At 44.3% G+C, this 18,063-nt stretch overlaps 1 protein-coding gene and 1 pseudogene across 16 annotated transcripts in view; one reads left to right on the forward strand and one right to left on the reverse strand.

The window, feature by feature from the left end:
- Positions 1-18,063, forward strand: part of PLEKHA5 (pleckstrin homology domain containing A5) — a 1,155,627-nt gene that overhangs the window by 508,803 nt on the left and 628,761 nt on the right. For all 16 annotated transcript variants that reach the window (XM_085652691.1, XM_085652692.1, XM_085652698.1 and 13 more), the window contains one exon: positions 5,225-5,308. In XM_085652691.1, coding sequence (XP_085508817.1) covers positions 5,225-5,308 — 84 coding nt within the window. The remainder of the gene's footprint in view (positions 1-5,224; positions 5,309-18,063) is intronic.
- LOC146855134 (uncharacterized) lies at positions 16,646-17,569 on the reverse strand (annotated as a pseudogene).

The raw sequence follows: 18,063 nt of genomic DNA on the forward strand, positions 1-18,063 counted from the left end.
TAGCTGCTCTGCATGTTATAAAGGCAGATCACAGCCTGGTGGATGAGGCATGCTGAGTCAGCATCAGGTACGTCCATATCCACTATTCATTCGTCATGGTCCTGAATATCTAATTGGGTATCCACCCGTGGGCTCTTGGTTGGCGGAGGTGCAAAATTTGGCCAAAACACGTCCAAATCATCCACCGGCCCTGTCATGGCAGCACATCCTTGAGTCACCCTCAGTGCCTGAAATGTGCTGAGACTCTCCAAACGCATTGAAGGATGAGGTATTCCAGAATGGATTGCGTCAGGAGAAACTAGATATATTTTCAAATCTATATTAACTCTGTACCGGACGTCAGTACAGTGTGGGATGCCTTTAAAGACGTATTCTAGGGGGCTGGGCAAAGCTAAACAGGGAGGGACCATTAGTATTTGCTTGAGCTAGAAACTAAACAATAAGAACATGAATGGTAACAGTTACCTGAACCTTTGACACTGGTCCAAATCCAAGAGAAAGTTACAGAGTATGATACGTCCCTCTGGGAAATTAGGCACCTAGGTAAAGAAATGCAGTGGCGCAGCAATATGGAGAACGGGAGTGACCTGAACCCTCAGTGGAAGCTGATAATCCATCCCCATTCCACGTAACACAGTTCTTTTGCAGGGGAACCGGTAAGCGTAAAACTGGACATAATTAGCACTAAGCACAACTAGCTTGGGACTGACTGAGGCAGAAAGCAGGGTTGGAGGAAGTAGATTTATTCACCCTCAGTCCCTAGAGCGACAACCAGACATACCATTAACTGGTGAAACAAAGACACTTGCACAGCTAGCCAAATGGAACATCACAACATGGGGAAACCTGTATCAGGAAAGCAACCCCATATATATAAACACACTTGCATGCCAATTCTTGGTTTCTTTATCATCCCATAAATGATATCATTTACTCCATCCTTTCCACAAGAGCCATCATTACTGGTGACTATCAAACAATTAATAGCCGCGAAATCGCCCAAACTTCTGATAACACTGTACAACTTCACACAGGCAGAAGCACATCACCACACAATAAGTAAATGGGAAGAGGAGTTGCAGATTCCCAAATCAGGCAAGGAATAGGAATGTTGCTCTTCAGACAGTAACCTTATCTCCTAGTAGTGGACTTCATTTTATACACTTCTGTTACACCGAGTATATCGCACACCGCCCACCCTGTCGAAACGAAGACTTCAGCCCACTTTGTACTTCTTAGAACGCAGAGCCCTAAAATATGATTTTCTCCACTTGGCCTGGAGTTGCCCAAACACATATAACTTTTGGACAGCCATTATACACACTATTTCTAACATGACGGGTTAGCTTATTCAATTAGGATCCAAGTTAGCACTGTTGGGTTGGGTGTATCCAGTGCCCAAAACCATTCGGAAACTTGTCACACTCTTGTTGTTGCTCTCCAAAGGCCAAATAACTGATACTGGGGCAGGGGAAAGTCACCTACTCGTGCCACATGACCTCACCTATTGTAATGTACAGCTTGAGACACATGCTTCGCTACAGTCCAGAGTGTCCCGCCCCAAAGATATAGGATACCTTTTTGAATGTATTTATTAAACTGCGCCAGGGATGGACAGTCCTCTGATTCTGGACCAGAATCCTTATTGATGGAGCCACACCAGAGAAATTAGGGCAATGGCGCTACCTGATGCACTGTAGGCATTTGATATGATTTTGTGTCTTTGTGTGATGTTGGAGAGGGGGGCATGCTGCTAATGGGGTTTTCTGGCTTATTTGTTGCGTTAACAACGTTGTGACATAACTCTTTCATATAGCGTTTAATGCATTCTGTCCCCTCTAGAACTGTATTCACTGTTATAAACTAAGGGTTTACATATATATATATTTTATTAATAAGTTTTAATAGCTGCGCTACTGAGGAATGAAATGAAGAAAGGCTATGCATTAAAAAAAAAACCTTTACTTTTAAGGCCGCTGTACCACCGCACAATTTATGTATGTAAGAACAAGGCTATATTTCCGCTGTAAGCAAAACGATGTCGAAAAGAACAACGGTGTGTTTCAGTGATGTAAATAATTTCAACACACATACGGCACAAGAAATTAAAACGATATCAAATCTAATATTAAAGACCGCTGCAGTTACACTACTACCAGCGCATTACTCTAAACGCATTAATTATAGTGGAACTCCGCAGCACTGCTTTGAATATAGACGTTTCCTCAGTGTGTGTGTGTGTGTATGTGTATATATAGGAAGAAGGAGGTATTTTCATAGTTGGCAAACGGATGTGGAAAATAAGTCTTTTTTTAATTTTTTATGTATGCGTAATAAAATATTTTAATTGCAGTGACATTTAAATATTGTATGCGGTTATTGTCCACAAACATAACTGTCAAGACAAGGGTTAGTCAAAGGATTTACATCGGAAAGGAAGCTCACAATTCAGTCGCCTTTATGTGAATGGCCAGTTTAGTGTTGTTCAGTACATCACTATTTCGGTAGCCCTATCTAAATGTTACTTGTAGGTATTGAATCTGCAGTGAAAACGTTTTGACAACCATCTTTTAACTTTGATAATCGTTTAACAATTTTGTGAAACTTCTCAGCCCCACTCCCCGTGAATTTTATAGATTTTTTTCTTTAAAGACAGGTTCGTCGAATGCGCCAAAGCTATCAAAACAAAGTTAGATTTTTCTGTGGATTATCATAGATAACTGTAAGCACAGAGGCACAGTAAAGGCTGGTTGCTACGTATCATACCTTCCCTTTGTTCACTGGTAATGCCCGCATACACTACGGATGATGTCTCCAATATCTCCAGAGCCCGGGTGCCGGGCATTCTCCAGGCACAGGTGGCACGGGGTTGGTCCTTAAAACCCAAGAGTTCGAGTTGATATTACTATCGAAATCCCAATTGCAAATGCATCTTTTGGGAGCACTCTAGAACTTCTTTCCCACTGAACCATCTGTAGATAAATCAGCAAGTTTAAAGACAGGTAAACATTTTGTTAAAACGTTTCTTGGAGGCTCATCACCCATGGTCCCAATTGTAAGCATTGCAAAGAGATGCTTTTCTACAGCTGTATGCAGTATCCCAATGTGGCAGTTTTAATGGATATTGGTTACAGGGCAGAGCCCTCGGCCGTTCCCTGGCACAGTAATATATTGGTATTGAGGCAGAGTTCAGCTTAAAAACATAGGGTAGATCTACACGAATGTCATCTTACCCTACATTTTAATTTGCTTTTTATAATTTTTGTCTAAGAACCATTGGTCCCCGCCTAAAATATGCACTTTTTCCGAGGGAGACTTTTCCCCCATCTCTCTGGCTTGCTAAAACTCACCATGACTTGGGCATTGTCCACTTATGCCTCCATATGGCACCAGGAAAAAAGCTTCCACAATGAGGTCTTTGGTAAATGGTATATAGAGCAAAAATAATCGGTTATTGCCTAAAATTATTTTAGGATAATTTCTGAAAAAACACAGAAGCTCTGCAGATTTGACTTTGTGTGACTTTGTCCCATGACAACTAAACATTTCATTGTAAAACTACAGTGCAACTCTTGGTGGCAAGTGACAAGATGTGACATCTACCGGGAGACATTTAATGCTCGTTTCTTGCCCACCTGATTGTTTGTAAAATAGCATGCTCCATTGCACCTCCTATACAAGGTACAAGGTCTGTTCACTGGCGGTCTTGCTTGGAGCAGTTTGAAAATCACTAATGGTAACACTTTTACATTTTTGTAATTTTCAAGAACTTGATAGTGATTATAAAATTAAAGTATACGTAGCTGCAGTTTGGTTAAGTTAGAGCTATAATATTTATGTAAGATTGTGTGCATTTCATTCGCTTTCATAACATTTGTTGAGATCTTGGCTTTACGATAGGGTTATGGAGCTCCTCTGTAACGTGTGTTCCCTTAGAGAGGCCTAATTTTTCGCTCAAAACATGTGTTGCACGTGGCTGATGTTCTGCTGGGCATAACCCTCAAACCATTTTCTGATCTTCAAAACGAATATTCCATCCCACACTCCCAGTTTTACAGGCATCTCCAGTTTCCTCATGTCATCACTCCCCTTCTTAAGGAGATTTCCGTCATTCTTGAATTCAGCCCATTAGAGGGAAAGCTCCTCATGGGTGACCTGATAGACCATAAAATCTCTAAAATATACCAAACGTTGGTCACCCACAGCGCATCAACATTGGAGTGCCTCAGGGAAGCCTGGCAAACAGGCCTTCGTCCCCTGGACAATGATTTTTGAAGGGAGGTACTGGAGTCCCCTCAAGGGGCTGCCGTCCCTTCGAGATTGTGATTTATACAGCTGAAATATCTACACAGAATATACTTCACCCGATCACGGCTTTCTAGAGCAGGCCTCATTACCCCCCTCAGTGTCTTCCTTGCAGAATGGAGGAAGCTACTTTTATTCATACAGTATGGTCGTGCCCGATTCCAGAAACATTTTGGAAGGGTATACGTAGTTGTTTAGCTGAAGTATTTGGATGGTCTATACCAAATACACCACACTTGGCGGACCTACACATATCAGAAGACATCTGGGGCAATAGATCTAAATGACACCTGTTGTTTCTTGGCCTCACTGTCGCCAAACGAGACATAGCCCAACTCTGGATAGCATCCACCAGCCTCCATTGACTGCATGGAAGCGGGGATTGGATTTTTGCATGGGGTTGGAAGAGCCAGTTTTTAAAGCCCGTGAGTGCCCACATTAACATATACGTATATGGCAACGCTGGACAGATTGCAGAGGAATCATTTGACACCGCCATCATCACCCCATTTCCCCAGTATAAGAGGTTATGCCCCACATTCTAAACCTATGTTTACATACTGCTATTGTGTGTCAGTCGAAAATAGACCAGATCATTTATTATTAGTATCCTGGATATATAACCGAGACAATTTCTTAAGGTTTCGTAATGCTGCAGTTATTTTATTATATATAATTTTGTTCTGTTTTTGTATTATAATTGGTTTTTCCTTTTATATAACATAATGTAGCTCATGATGGTCAATATCATTCCTTATATTGTATAATAACATCATTGTCGGTGATTATCATGTGGACAAGGAAACTATCAAAGTTTTTTCTTGGGGAAAAAAACATGTTGCCCAGAAGCAATGCAAAATTAGTGAACTGCCTGTTCATTTGAATATTTATTTTAATCATAATTTCTTTCCCTTTACAGTCATAATGAACGGAAAGTGACCTGCAAACATCCAGTCACAGGGCAACCATCACAAGACAATTGTATTTTCGTTGTGAATGAACAGTAAGTTAAAATTTGAATTGCAAGTAATTATTTTTTGCCACTTATTTGCTGTTCTTAAACTGTAAAGTAATGTGTTGCTCACTAATCGTTTGAACATGATTATGCTACTGATGGTTAGAGATACTGGAGGGTATCAGAGGAGTTACTGAGGTAAACAAATTAGATAGTCATTTGGATTTGTTGGGATTGATTTTTAAGATCAGAAGTAAGCCTTATAAGAACAATACCCCCACTTTACGCTGCTTTTGAAGGCATTGACCGCATCACATTCTGGGCAATATTTGCCAAGTGGAGTATCCAGAGGAAACTCCTTGTGGCTATCATTGTACTGTATACTGGCACATGGGTCCGAACCAAGCTTACGCAGGCACACACAACCGCCAAGATCTAAATGAATAAGGGGCTGAAACGGGGTTGCGTGATCGCTCCCTATCTGTTTGACTTGTTCACCACGGATCTAGGCAAGGCACTATTGAAAGCAAACATGTTTAGGCCTCCTTAGACTCTCCATCATGCAGTATGCAGATGATTTGGTATCACTGGACCAAACTAGACTAGGCATTGAGAGTGCCCTGGAAACATTACATCTGTATAATACAAATAATATTTCTGGAGCCAAACTCCACAAAAACGTAGGTCCTGGTATTTTTCCATAAACCCGAAAAAGCAACTGGTGGAATGGCAACTTGGCCCTCTAAGGATAACCACAGCCAACAAATAGAACTACCTGGGCATACAATTCTCAGATAGAGGAAGACTGAGCCTGCAGGCCAAGGCACTTGCAGTCAAGGCGGCTAAGGTCACATATACGTTATGCAAACTACAGCACAAGCTTTAAAGTCACGACGCAGAGCGAATCTGACGTGTCCTTAGTGAAAAATTAATACAAACAATAAGCTATGGACATCTTGCTTTCCCTGGACGGCTGAATGAAATATTGGAGCGTCTTCACATAGCTGCATTCAGAAAGCTATTTAATCTCCTGAAAACAACTCCGCACACATTGATCCAGCTTTAATATTGCAACAATGAACATCGAATGCAAAAAAGACATGGTCAAATACCACAGTGTGACCAATGCGGAGCCAGGATCAATGAGGGAGGCACTTAAATTATATTTCAGGATACTAATAGTAGCTGGGCAAGCTAACTGATTAGTGCCAGTGAAAAACTTGGCCTGACTTTAGAAATCATAACTGACATCACCAACAATGGACAGCTTAAAAAGACTGCTAAATTTACAAGAAAAACTCACTTCAAGGGAGCAGGACATTAAACAGATTAGAAACACCCCAGTGCAGAGGGACTTGCCCATTCACATGGCATGACCATGCGCCAACCATACCTGAATGCAGCACTGGGAAGGCAAGCCCTACAGAACATTCTGAGGACCAGGCTCTTAACCCTTCCAAAATGAGTCTATAGGGGCAACTGGAAAAATATCTCGTTTGGAAAAAAGGAATGCAGCTTGTGCCTATATCACACAGAATCAGATGCGCACATTGTCTGCCGCTGTCCTAACTTGTTACACCAGAGCGTCTGTACCTCAGAACGATGTTTTTTCAAAATGGCACGAGAACTTGCCAAGAGACGCTAACATACATCTATACAACCGCTGTGCCACTGGTACTTGCACGGATTGGCAAGTTCTATATCGAAGTGGGAAGGCTCCTGCGAACCTCTTATGAGCTGAGGGCAGAAACAATCCGAGGAACTGGATGCAAAGCCTTGTTAGGGTCATGACCTGATGATCTTAATTTTGTAAACTTATTCACATACAGGCACTTAGGTTGAATGGACATTTAATACCCTGTGATGCTAATATGTTGGCAAAACATTCTCCTGGGGGGGTTGGTCTCCCACATGATTTGGCATTGAACGGATTTATGCGTGCATGCTGCACTTTAGGACCTGAAGTACACAGTTTTACGTATGCATCATGCACTTTATGGTTTCCCGCATGATTCTGATCTTGCACTCCAAGGTCTATGCAGGATCTTGCATTTTATGGCCAAATCATTCTCCGGGGGGTGGGGTGGGTCTCACATATGACCTGGCATTACACGGATTTTTGCAAGCATCTTGCACTTTAAGATCCGGAAGTACATGGTTTTATGCATGTATCTAATTTGATGGTTTCATGCATGATTCTGATTTTGTACTCCATGGCATACGCACAATCCTGCATTTTGTGGCTACAGGCTACATGCATGCCTGGCTAGGGTATGCGCAAAATGTTGAGCTTAGACTGCTTGGCTCCACAATGCAATATTTGAAGTTACCTACTCTTCATTGACTCTGCTCGTGTAATATCTAGTACAGGACGGCCTCTTGCACATTGCATGCCCTTGCACATACACAAGGAGCTAAATGTGCTCGGGTTTTAAATGTCCTGCTATTTTATATTGTCTTCAACTGATTTTATAAACAACTCGCATGGGTTTTAATTACTTGGTTTTAAAATTACAATACTTGAATTCTGCTTTTATGCTGCCTAATTGATGTTCCTTCTTGTAAATGATTTTAAGTAATTACACAATAAATACAATACCACACAATCCCATTATTCCGAGGTTTTAATAAGTGGGGTGCGGTTGACTGACGAAAGCAGCCAGCAAATTGAGGCAAATTAGAAGATAGGAGTAACCTAACCTGCGATAATTCAGGACTTACAGACTGTACTACAGTCAAATGTACGGCCTTGCTGGAAATAAGTGTGGTTAATTTCAAAGAGCAATTGTTTAGTTGTGTATCAATACAAATGCCAAGATATTTGGTAATGGTTGATTAGATATGAGGCAAAAATTAGTTGCATCTTCTGAATCCGCATCAGGGATCTGACCTGTCCTATTTGTAGGCACACTGGGCATAAAGTTCTGACCAAATTATAGTGATTAAAGTTGTCCAACGTTTGGCACCAATTTGTACTACTTTTTTAGCAATTAAAAGAATATAGTGGGTCTAACAGGAACTTGGTGTAAGATGAACTAATTTTAGGGAGTTGTGATGTCTACGTTTTCCCCTGCATTTCAGCCTGAATTAAAAATAAGTTTCATTATTCCAGGCCACATCACGCTTGTTAATGAAATCCTCTCAAAACTAAGTATATAGTGTTAATTGGATCCTCCAACATCCTCTAAAACATATTGTGGGCTTTGTACAATCCAGTCGTGGCAGTTGCTACTTCAGTGTCTCTAGGATTTCATATGGATGGGTATCATGTTTTAGGTCTGGCTAAACAGCACAGCTGTCTGCATGACATTATTAACCTGTTACATGTGTCGGACGGCCAGGAGTTTGTGTGCTGTGGATTTTGGGCCCTAGTGCAGCTTCACCTAGGGAAACCTAGCAAATCTGTAAATTTTTGAAAGCTAGACACCCAGGGGAATCCAGAACGAGGTGACTTGTTTGATTCACCAGGTTCTGTTTTCCAGAAAATCTTGCAAACCTCAAACTTTGTAAACCCCTCCCCTCCCCCCCCCCCCCCCCCCCCCAAAAAAACACACATAGTGTCCTGTCACAGGCATTAGGCCTACCCACACAAGCGAGGTACCAGTTATATCGGGCGATTTGGGGGAATGCTGGGTATGTGCAGGTTTGTGGCTCCACATAGATTGCAGAACTTTCCATCACAGAAATGTGAGGAAAATGTTTGTTCGAGGCATATGAGCTGCAGATCACACACTGAGGATAAGATCGCCATCTGGTGTTGGGCTCGGATGATTGCAGGTTGTTGTTGTCTTCGGAAGAAGCCTTTGGTCACGAGGTTGGTGACTCCTCCCCTGGACAACAGTGCGCATGGGCATCCACTCCATCGTCAGATTGTTTTTTTCCGCCATTGGGTTCGGATGAACTTTTTTCCGCTCCAGCAGAAAACTTCTAGCAATCAATTTAACTCCTTAATCTTCATTCCATCGACTTCGAAATCAACTCGGACCGGTTCCGGAAGCGGCTGATGGACAGGACACCCTTCAAAAAATGCCCCCAGTGTGGAGCGAAGTTCCCCCACAGTGACCACCACGAGGTTTGTAACCTCTGCCTGTCGCCGGAACACAACGAGTCCACCTGTCCAGCTTGTGCCGCTTTCCGTTCGAAGAAGACCCTCCGGGACCGAAGAGCTCGACGCCATATTATGGCCAAACCAGCTCCAGAACCGGAGGACATCTTTGCTCAAGATGTTCCCGAAGACGACACCGAAGATCTCGAGATCGTGTCCGAGGCCGACGATTCCGATGACCTCATCACTCCAGGGCAGCGTGTGAGTACCACCCCCCCTGCCCCTGCCCCATCCAAAAAAGCATTGGTCAAGACTCCGCCAGCTGGGCCCAGTCGCGACCGGAAATCCTCTTCAGAAGCCCCGCCCTCGGGCTCGGCTCCGAAGACATCTAAGCCTGTAGGTGGCTCGGGCTCGAGCAAACCTCATCTGATTGTGCCTTTAACACCGAAAAAACCACTATCGGCACCGAAACAGGCTTCAAGACCGAAATCTCCATCGGCACCGAAACGTTCCTTGGCACCGTAGTCTCCACCGGCGCCGAAACGTTCTTCGACATCGATGCCTAAAAGTCCCTCGGCACCGAAACATACATCGGCACCGAAACATACATCGGCACCGAAAACTCCATCGGCTCCGAAAAATCCATCGGAACTGAAACATCCTTCGGCACCGAAAACATCATCGGCACCGAAAACTACGTCCACACCAAAAACAGCTCATAAAGACCCGAAGCGGGCGTCGCCGCCACCACCTTCGGAGCCAGATGAACTTTTTCGACCAGATCCTACTCAAAAGCGGATCTACATCAATCCTAACACTGGACATGTGACTGCCATCCCATATAAAAAACGGAAGCTGGACACTACACCTCCCCCAGCTCCCATACGGAAAAAGGACTGTGCCACTTCACCACTTCGTCCTTCTTCTCCTGTTTTACCTTCTAACCCGTCCCCCCCCTCCTCCTCCTGTTTCTCCTTTACCTTTACCTTTACCACCTCCCTATCATTCACCTCCTCCACAGGATGATAATGATGACTTAGGGGGAGGGGCGGACCCTGATTTATTTAATGATCCTGTTGATCCAACCGACCCGTTTACTTTTCCAGACACAGCACCGGTAGATGACTGGTCTTATCCAATGCCTGACATGCCTGACCCCACTACCTACCCCTCCAAGCCCTCCCCTCCTGATGACCACCTAGGGTTTGGCCAACTAATAAATAGGGCAGCAACGTTCCATGGTGTCACTATGCACACGGACCCCCTTGAGGAGGATTTTCTCCTCGATACCTTTGAGCAGTCACAAAAAACTGTTCATATACTTCCCATGATTAAAGGGGTTATAAAGCATGCCACTGACGTCTTTAAAGACCCTGTTCGAGCGAGGGTTCTCAACCCCCGCATCGAAAAAAAGTACCGACCAGCCCCGCAGGACCCTGCATACATTAAAGCCCAGCTCCCTTTAGACTCCTTGGTCGTATCAAATGCCAGGAAGCGCGTTAACTCACAGACAACTGGAGAAACGCCCCCCCCAGACAAGGAGTCTAAGCTTTTAGAGGCCTCAGGCAAACGAGTCGCCGCACAGGCGGCGAACCACTGGCGTATTGCCAATACCCAGGCCCTGTTAGCTCGGTATGACAGGGCACATTATGACCAACTTGAGGACCTTATGCAACATCTGCCTGAACCCTTTAAGTCCCAGGCCACTGACCTCATTCAAGAAGGCAAATTAATATCTAATGCCTCCATTAAATGCGCCTTAGATGCGGCAGACACTGCTTCTAGGGCGGTCAATACTAGCGTCTTACTCAGACGACATGCCTGGCTCCGTATTTCCGGTTTTAAACCGGAGGTTCAAACCGCAATTCTGGCTCAACCTTTCAACCAAGAGCAGTTATTTGGCCCTGCAGTGGATACTGCATTAGAAAAAATGAAGTAGGATAATGAAACTGCCAAGTCTGTGGGAGCACTGCAGTCTCCTCAAAACCGGGGTTCCTTTCGTCGCTCCTTTTATAGAGGAGGCTCCAAAAACACATCAACTGAGACCACGTCCACCTTTAAAAATTCTGGACAAACATCCCCTAACAGAGGTTATTTCCGGGGAGGTTATAGGGGAAACAATAACAAAGGCTGAGGGCGGGGCAATAACAACACCCGCACCTCCCCAGCCACCAAACAGTGACTTGCCACCACTCCCCCCAGATCATTCCACTCCGGTCGGGGGGCGACTCCAACAATTCCTACCTGTCTGGACTTCCATCACCACAGACAGATGGGTAAGACAAATTATCCAGTCTGGCTACTGCCTCGAACTCATACAATCCCCCCCAAACATACCACCCAAACAACGCCCAATGTCCTCACATCATCTCTCTCTCCTCAAACAAGAAGTTCAATCCCTGTTACAAAAACATGCGATAGAACCAGTCCCCCTTCAACATCAGGGAAAAGGGGTATATTCTCTATACTTCCTCATTCCCAAAAAGGACAAAACACTAAGGCCCATACTGGATCTCAGACTACTAAACCAGTATATACATTCGGATCATTTTCATATGACCACTCTCCAACAAGTCCTCCCACTCCTACAACAGGGAGACTTCCTTGCCACATTAGACCTCAAGGACGCATACTTTCACATCCCTATGCATCCCGCTCACAGAAAATATCTACGATTTGTGGTAGATGGGCAACACTATCAATTTACAGTTCTCCCATTCGGAGTAACAACAGCACCCAGAGTGTTCACCAAGTGCTTAGCAGTCGTGGCAGCGCACCTCAGAAGACAACAGATCCATGTCTTCCCCTATCTGGACGATTGGCTCATAAAAGCCAATACATACCAAAAATGCGTTCTCCACACTCATCGCACGATTCAAATTCTCCACGATTTGGGATTCACTATCAACTACCCCAAATCCCACCTACAACCTTCCCACTTACATCAGTATCTAGGAGCAACCATAGATACATCCAAGGCCATTGCTTATCCCAGCACTGCCAGGATAGCCAGTATACAAAATCTCATCTCTCAATTTCAAACTCATCCATCTCTTCCAGCAAGAGTGTTCATGCAGCTCCTAGGCATGATGGCGTCATGCATCTCCATAGTCCCACACGCACGACTTCAAATGCGTCCCTTACAGGAATGTTTAGCACAACAGTGGAACCAAGCTCACGGACAACTTACCGATCTGGTGTTGGTGGACAGTCGCTCACTTCGCTCACTGAAATGGTGGAACACCATCAACCTGTCCAAAGGGCGACCGTTCTTAGAGCCTCTTCCACAAGTTGTGCTAACTACCGACGCATCTCTCACGGGGTGGGGAGCCCACCTCCTTCACCATACCACTCAGGGCAGATGGACCAGTCAACAAAAACTGCTCCACATCAACCCCCTGGAACTCTTAGCAGTGTTCCTAGCACTAAAATCCTTTCAAGTTCACCTAAAGAACAAAACTGTCCTCATACGCACAGACAACATGACGACAATGTATTATATACAGAAACAGGGAGGGACACACTCTCCCCAACTGTCCCAACTGGCACAGCAAATCTGGAGATGGGCAATTCCCCAAAACATCTATCTGTTAGCAGAACATCTCCCAGGGATCCACAATCAAGTGGCCGACCTCCTAAGTCGCCACACACAGCAGATCCACGAATGGGAACTACACCCCAAGGTTCTACTCCCCTTCTTCCAAAAGTGGGGACAACCAGACATAGACCTGTTCGCCACTCCCGAAAACACAAAATGCCCAACCTTCGCCGCCAGGTTTCCACACCCACAGTCCAAGGGCAATGCCCTATGGATGAACTGGTCAGGCAGATTTGCGTACGCCTTTCCGCCTCTCCCACTAGTTCCATTTGTGGTACGCAAACTGAAACAACAGTCACTAATACTAGTGGCTCCCACTTGGGCACGTCAACCGTGGTTCACCACGCTTCTAGAACTATCCTTAGTTCCACATCAAAGGCTACGCCTCTCCCCGGATCTATTAACCCAGAACCATGGAGAAATCAGACACCCAGATCCTCAAACACTGAACCTAGCGATCTGGCTCCTGAGGTCTTAGAGTTCGGTTACCTCAATCTCCCTCCAGACTGTATGAATATCATAAAGGAAGCCAGACGCCCTACTACTAGAGCGTGTTATGCCGCTAAATGGAAACGATTTGCCATCTACTGCGCTAATAATAACATACATCCATTGGACGCTTCCATCCAAAACATCATTTGCTATCTACTACACTTGCAAAGATGCAATCTAGCGTATTCCTCTATACGTTTACACCTAGCAGCCTTGGCAGCCTACTTGCAAAATAGGCAACACCTGTCCCTTTTTAAGGTACCAGCCATCAAAGCGTTTATGGAAGGTCTCAAAAGAATCCTTCCCCCAAGATTGCCACCTGCACCAGTGTGGAATCTCAATGTGGTTCTAACAAGACTCATGGGTCCCCCATTTGAACCTATGCACAAATGTGAATTACAATTCCTAACATGGAAGGTAGCTTTCCTTATCGCAATCACTTCCCTACGCAGAGTAAGTGAAATACAAGCCCTTACACTAGAGGAACCTTTCTTACAACTACACCGTAACAAAGTGGTTCTTAGGACAAACCCTAAATTTCTTCCAAAAGTGATTTCCCCTTTCTACCTTAACCAATCAGTAGAGCTACCGGTCTTTTTCCCAAACCCAGACTCCGTAGCTGAAAGGGCCCTACATACCTTAGATGTCAAAAGAGCCTTGCTTTATTACATCGACAGGACAAAACCCTTTCGAAAGACAAAACAACTCTTTGTTGCTTTCGCACCACCACATAAAGGCAACCCAATCTCCAAATCAGGTATAGCCCGGTGGATAGTTAAATGCATCCAAATATGCTACCTCAAGGCTAAACGTACACTTACAGTTCCCCCTAGGGCGCACTCCACCCGTAAAATAGGGGCTTCTATGGCCTTCTTAGGTAACATTCCCTTAGAAGACATTTGCAAGGCAGCCACGTGGTCTACCACGCATACCTTCACTAAACACTATTGTGTTGATGTGCAGGCCAAACAACAGGCCTCCGTGGGCCAGGCTGTCCTAAAAACTTTATTTCAAGCTGCTGCAACGGATACAGGCGACCACCGCTAAGGGGAAGCACTGCTGTATAATCTATCCTCAGTGTGTGATCTGCAGCTCATATGCCTCGAACGGAATATGCTACTTACCAGTATGCATCTGTTCTTGGCATGTAGAGCTGCAGAGTCACACACGCCCGCCCGCCTCCCCGGGACCTGTATCTGTTCCAGCATCCGTCTTACTTAGACATTACACATGGACATCCTTTCTTTCATTTCTATACACTCCATCTTTTCCCATCATGGCGAAAAACAATCTGACGATGGAGTGGATGCCCATGCGCACTGTTGTCCAGGGGAGGAGTCACCAACCTCGTGACCAAAGGCTTCTTCCGAAGACAACAACAACCTGCAATCATCCGAGCCCAACACCAGATGGCGATCTTATCCTCAGTGTGTGACTCTGCAGCTCTACATGCCAAGAACAGATGCATACTGGTAAGTAGCATATTCCTTTTATACAAAGTTTGACAGGATTGCAAGGAATACTGAGTAACAGAACCTTGTGAGAGCCACACAGGTCACCCCATTCTGGATTCCCTTGGGTGTCTAGTTGTCAAAAATGTACTGGTTTCCTAAGTTTTCCTAGGTGAGCGAGGGCCCAAATCCATAGCTAGGCACATTGCAAAAAAAGGGTCCGTTTTCTGTAGAAAAATGTGATGGGTCCACGTTGCATTTTGGGCCGCTTCCTGTCGCGGGTACTAGGCCTACCCGCACAAGTGAGGTACTATTTTTATCGGGAGACATGGGGTTGGGGGTGGGAATGCTGGGTGGGTGGAAGTTTGTGGCTCCCTGTAGATTCTAGAACTTTCCATCACAGAAATGTTAGGGAAATGTGTTTTATTTACTTCAAAGTTTGAGGTTTGCAAGGGATTCTGGGTAACAGAACCTGGTGAGAGGCACACAGGTTATCCCAGCCTGTGTGTCTAGTGTTACAAAATGTAGATGTTTGATAGGTTGCCGTGGTGCCAACTGAGCTAGGGTCCCAAATCCACAGCTAGCCGCCACATTGCAAAAAAAGGGCCAGTTTTTACTGGAAAAATGTGTTGTGTCCATGTTGCATTTTGGGCCATTTCCTGTCGCAGGCATTAGGCCTGCCCACACAAGTGAGGTACCATTGTATAGGGAGACTTTGGGAACACAGAATAGTAGAACAAGTGTTATTACCAATTGACTTTCTTTGCATTTCTGTGTTTAAAAAAAAAAGTTATTTTGAAAAATGTCCTCAAATTCACATGCTAGTATGGGTATCCACAATTTCGGAGATGTCCAAATAACCACTGCTTATAAAATCTATATTTTGTTCCCATTTTGGAAATATATAGGTTTCCCTGATATCTATTTTTCACTATTTATATTTTACTAAATGAATGGCTATATACCTGGTACACAATGAAAAACCATTGCAAGGCGCAGCTCAGTTATTGGCTCTGGGTACCTCGAATTCTTGGTGAACCTACAAGTCCTATTTATCCTTGCAACCAGAAGGGTCCAGCGGTTGTAGCAGTATATTGCTTTAAAAACTCTGGCATACCTAGAAGAAGTTATAGGTGAAAACAGCACAAATGGCTGTTTTATTTCAACTCGATTAAATTCTTTTTTTAATTTCAGCTGTTAGTTTCTATAGGATAGCCTTGAAGGACCTACACAAAAATGAACCGTTACTGAATTCAGAATTATCTACTTTTCAGAAATTTATAGTTGTCCGGGATCTATTATTGCTTTCACACGCATTTCTACCTCTAACTGGAAGGAGTATAATCTAACACAAACTTAACTTAAAATGGGGCAAAACCAGCCTACATTTGTTTTGCAGGCTGGGTCAGCTTTTTTATGGCTGCAAAAGTAATGCATGAAACCTATCTATAAAATTTGGAAACTAGCAAATCAAGTCAATACTTCGCTTTTGTGTTAAAACTCATACAAATAATTGCACATATCGAACTATGATACGATCCTTATTTACTTTCCTTTAATTTTTAAACTGTCAGTGGTCAACACAAACATGTAGAACACTAAATATTAATTAGCACTTCCGTCTCCATAAATACACTGTACAATCATTTCAAAGAACTCGGTGCTTTTTAGCAATTCAATACCTTAAAAACTAAAATGGATATGCCAGTTAACGTAAACAGGACACAATTGCTGCATGGGGAGATTGGCTATTCTACACCAAGCCCCCTGCAAGTGTTAGTGGATGCATGGAAAGCATGCTAGAGTTTCACAGACAAATCACCCCTGTGCAATCCAATGGGATGCTCACTCCAAACTGAAGAATCAGTCTCTCGAGCAGTGCAAGCCCTGCAGCCTGAGGGTAGAGGCAGCAGGAGGCTGGAGAAGGAAAAAGTGTTGTTGGCAGGGGAATCATTCAACACGGATGAGGCCCCACCATAGCTTAGCTCTTGGGTACCCAATGAGCTGGAAACATCATCTGAAGCAGGGGACACGGATCTGTCAGTGGCTAGTTATGAGCCTGCTTGACATCTTATCAGTGGTGGTGCGGGCAACAGTAGTGGAGATGGCAACTCCGGGTGGTCATCAGTTGTCTTGTGTAAGAAGTGGCAGCGAGTGCCATAGGGGCAGACACCTAGGCCTCATAGATACGGCATAGGGTTTTGCATCGCTTAGCATCCTCTTCAGTGGCATATGTGAAGTGGCAACAAGCTCCATGAGGACAGCCGCATTGGGACTGGAACATTGGAGAAAGTCCACGCTTCTGGTGCCAGGGTGCGGAGAGCGAATGGGTCACAGTGGTTGACATTCAGGGCTGTGGATGAAGAGACAACGAAGGACATAGGGCAGAAGCCCAAGGAGTAGGAGTGGCACTGCTCAGTCGTGTACTTTGGGTGCTGGCTTGGGACACTGAGTTCATGTAAACCATAAGCAAATGGACATCGGCCTTCATAGCTGCAGGTGCCATTCTCGGTGTAACAGCTGCAGAGCTCCGTTTGTACTGTAGGTATGGTGGATGAGTGGTGACAGTGGGGGTTGCTGGTTCTGGCACAGGAAAGTGTGAGGCGGGAATGGCATCTGCAAAGTCATCACCACCAGAAGATTCCCACCTAGGCAGCACGGACGATACATAAAGTATCACCAGAAAAGCCCTGGCATGCATGACTTTCTTCCTCCTCCTCCATTGTACAGTTCTAGAACTCTAAGTCTAGTATCACACTCCCTCTGCAAGGTGTTCCTGTCTCCTCCTCTGTTGTTGTGATCCTTCTTTGGTTCTAAAGCCTGCTTAAGAACAATTTAATGTAGAGGAACTGACAGAATGTAATTTATTCATTTTAGTAGAGATATCAGATCAGCATATATGGGCCCAACTGGAATTCATGTGGGCTGCCACATATTAAATCATTGGTTACTTTAGAATATATTCCTTATTACTGTTAATAGGCTATAAAAGGATGTGTACTTCATGTTTAGCCTTACTGTGACCCATATCTAGCAGAAGTCCCTTGCGTTAGCACAACTCGATAAAATGTTTTTAGAAAGCCTAATTTTTGGAGAATGTTCTCTTGATGGAGATAACTAGCCCTTTTTAGAGTTGGAGGACTTCTAGACCAAATCCAGCATTGTATTGAGACCACTGTTGATAGCATTTGATTTGTATTTGGTGGTATTGTATTTT

This window comes from Triturus cristatus, chromosome 4_1 (assembly GCF_964204655.1).
Source record: "Triturus cristatus chromosome 4_1, aTriCri1.1, whole genome shotgun sequence".
In the NCBI taxonomy this organism is placed as follows: Eukaryota; Metazoa; Chordata; class Amphibia; order Caudata; family Salamandridae; genus Triturus; species Triturus cristatus.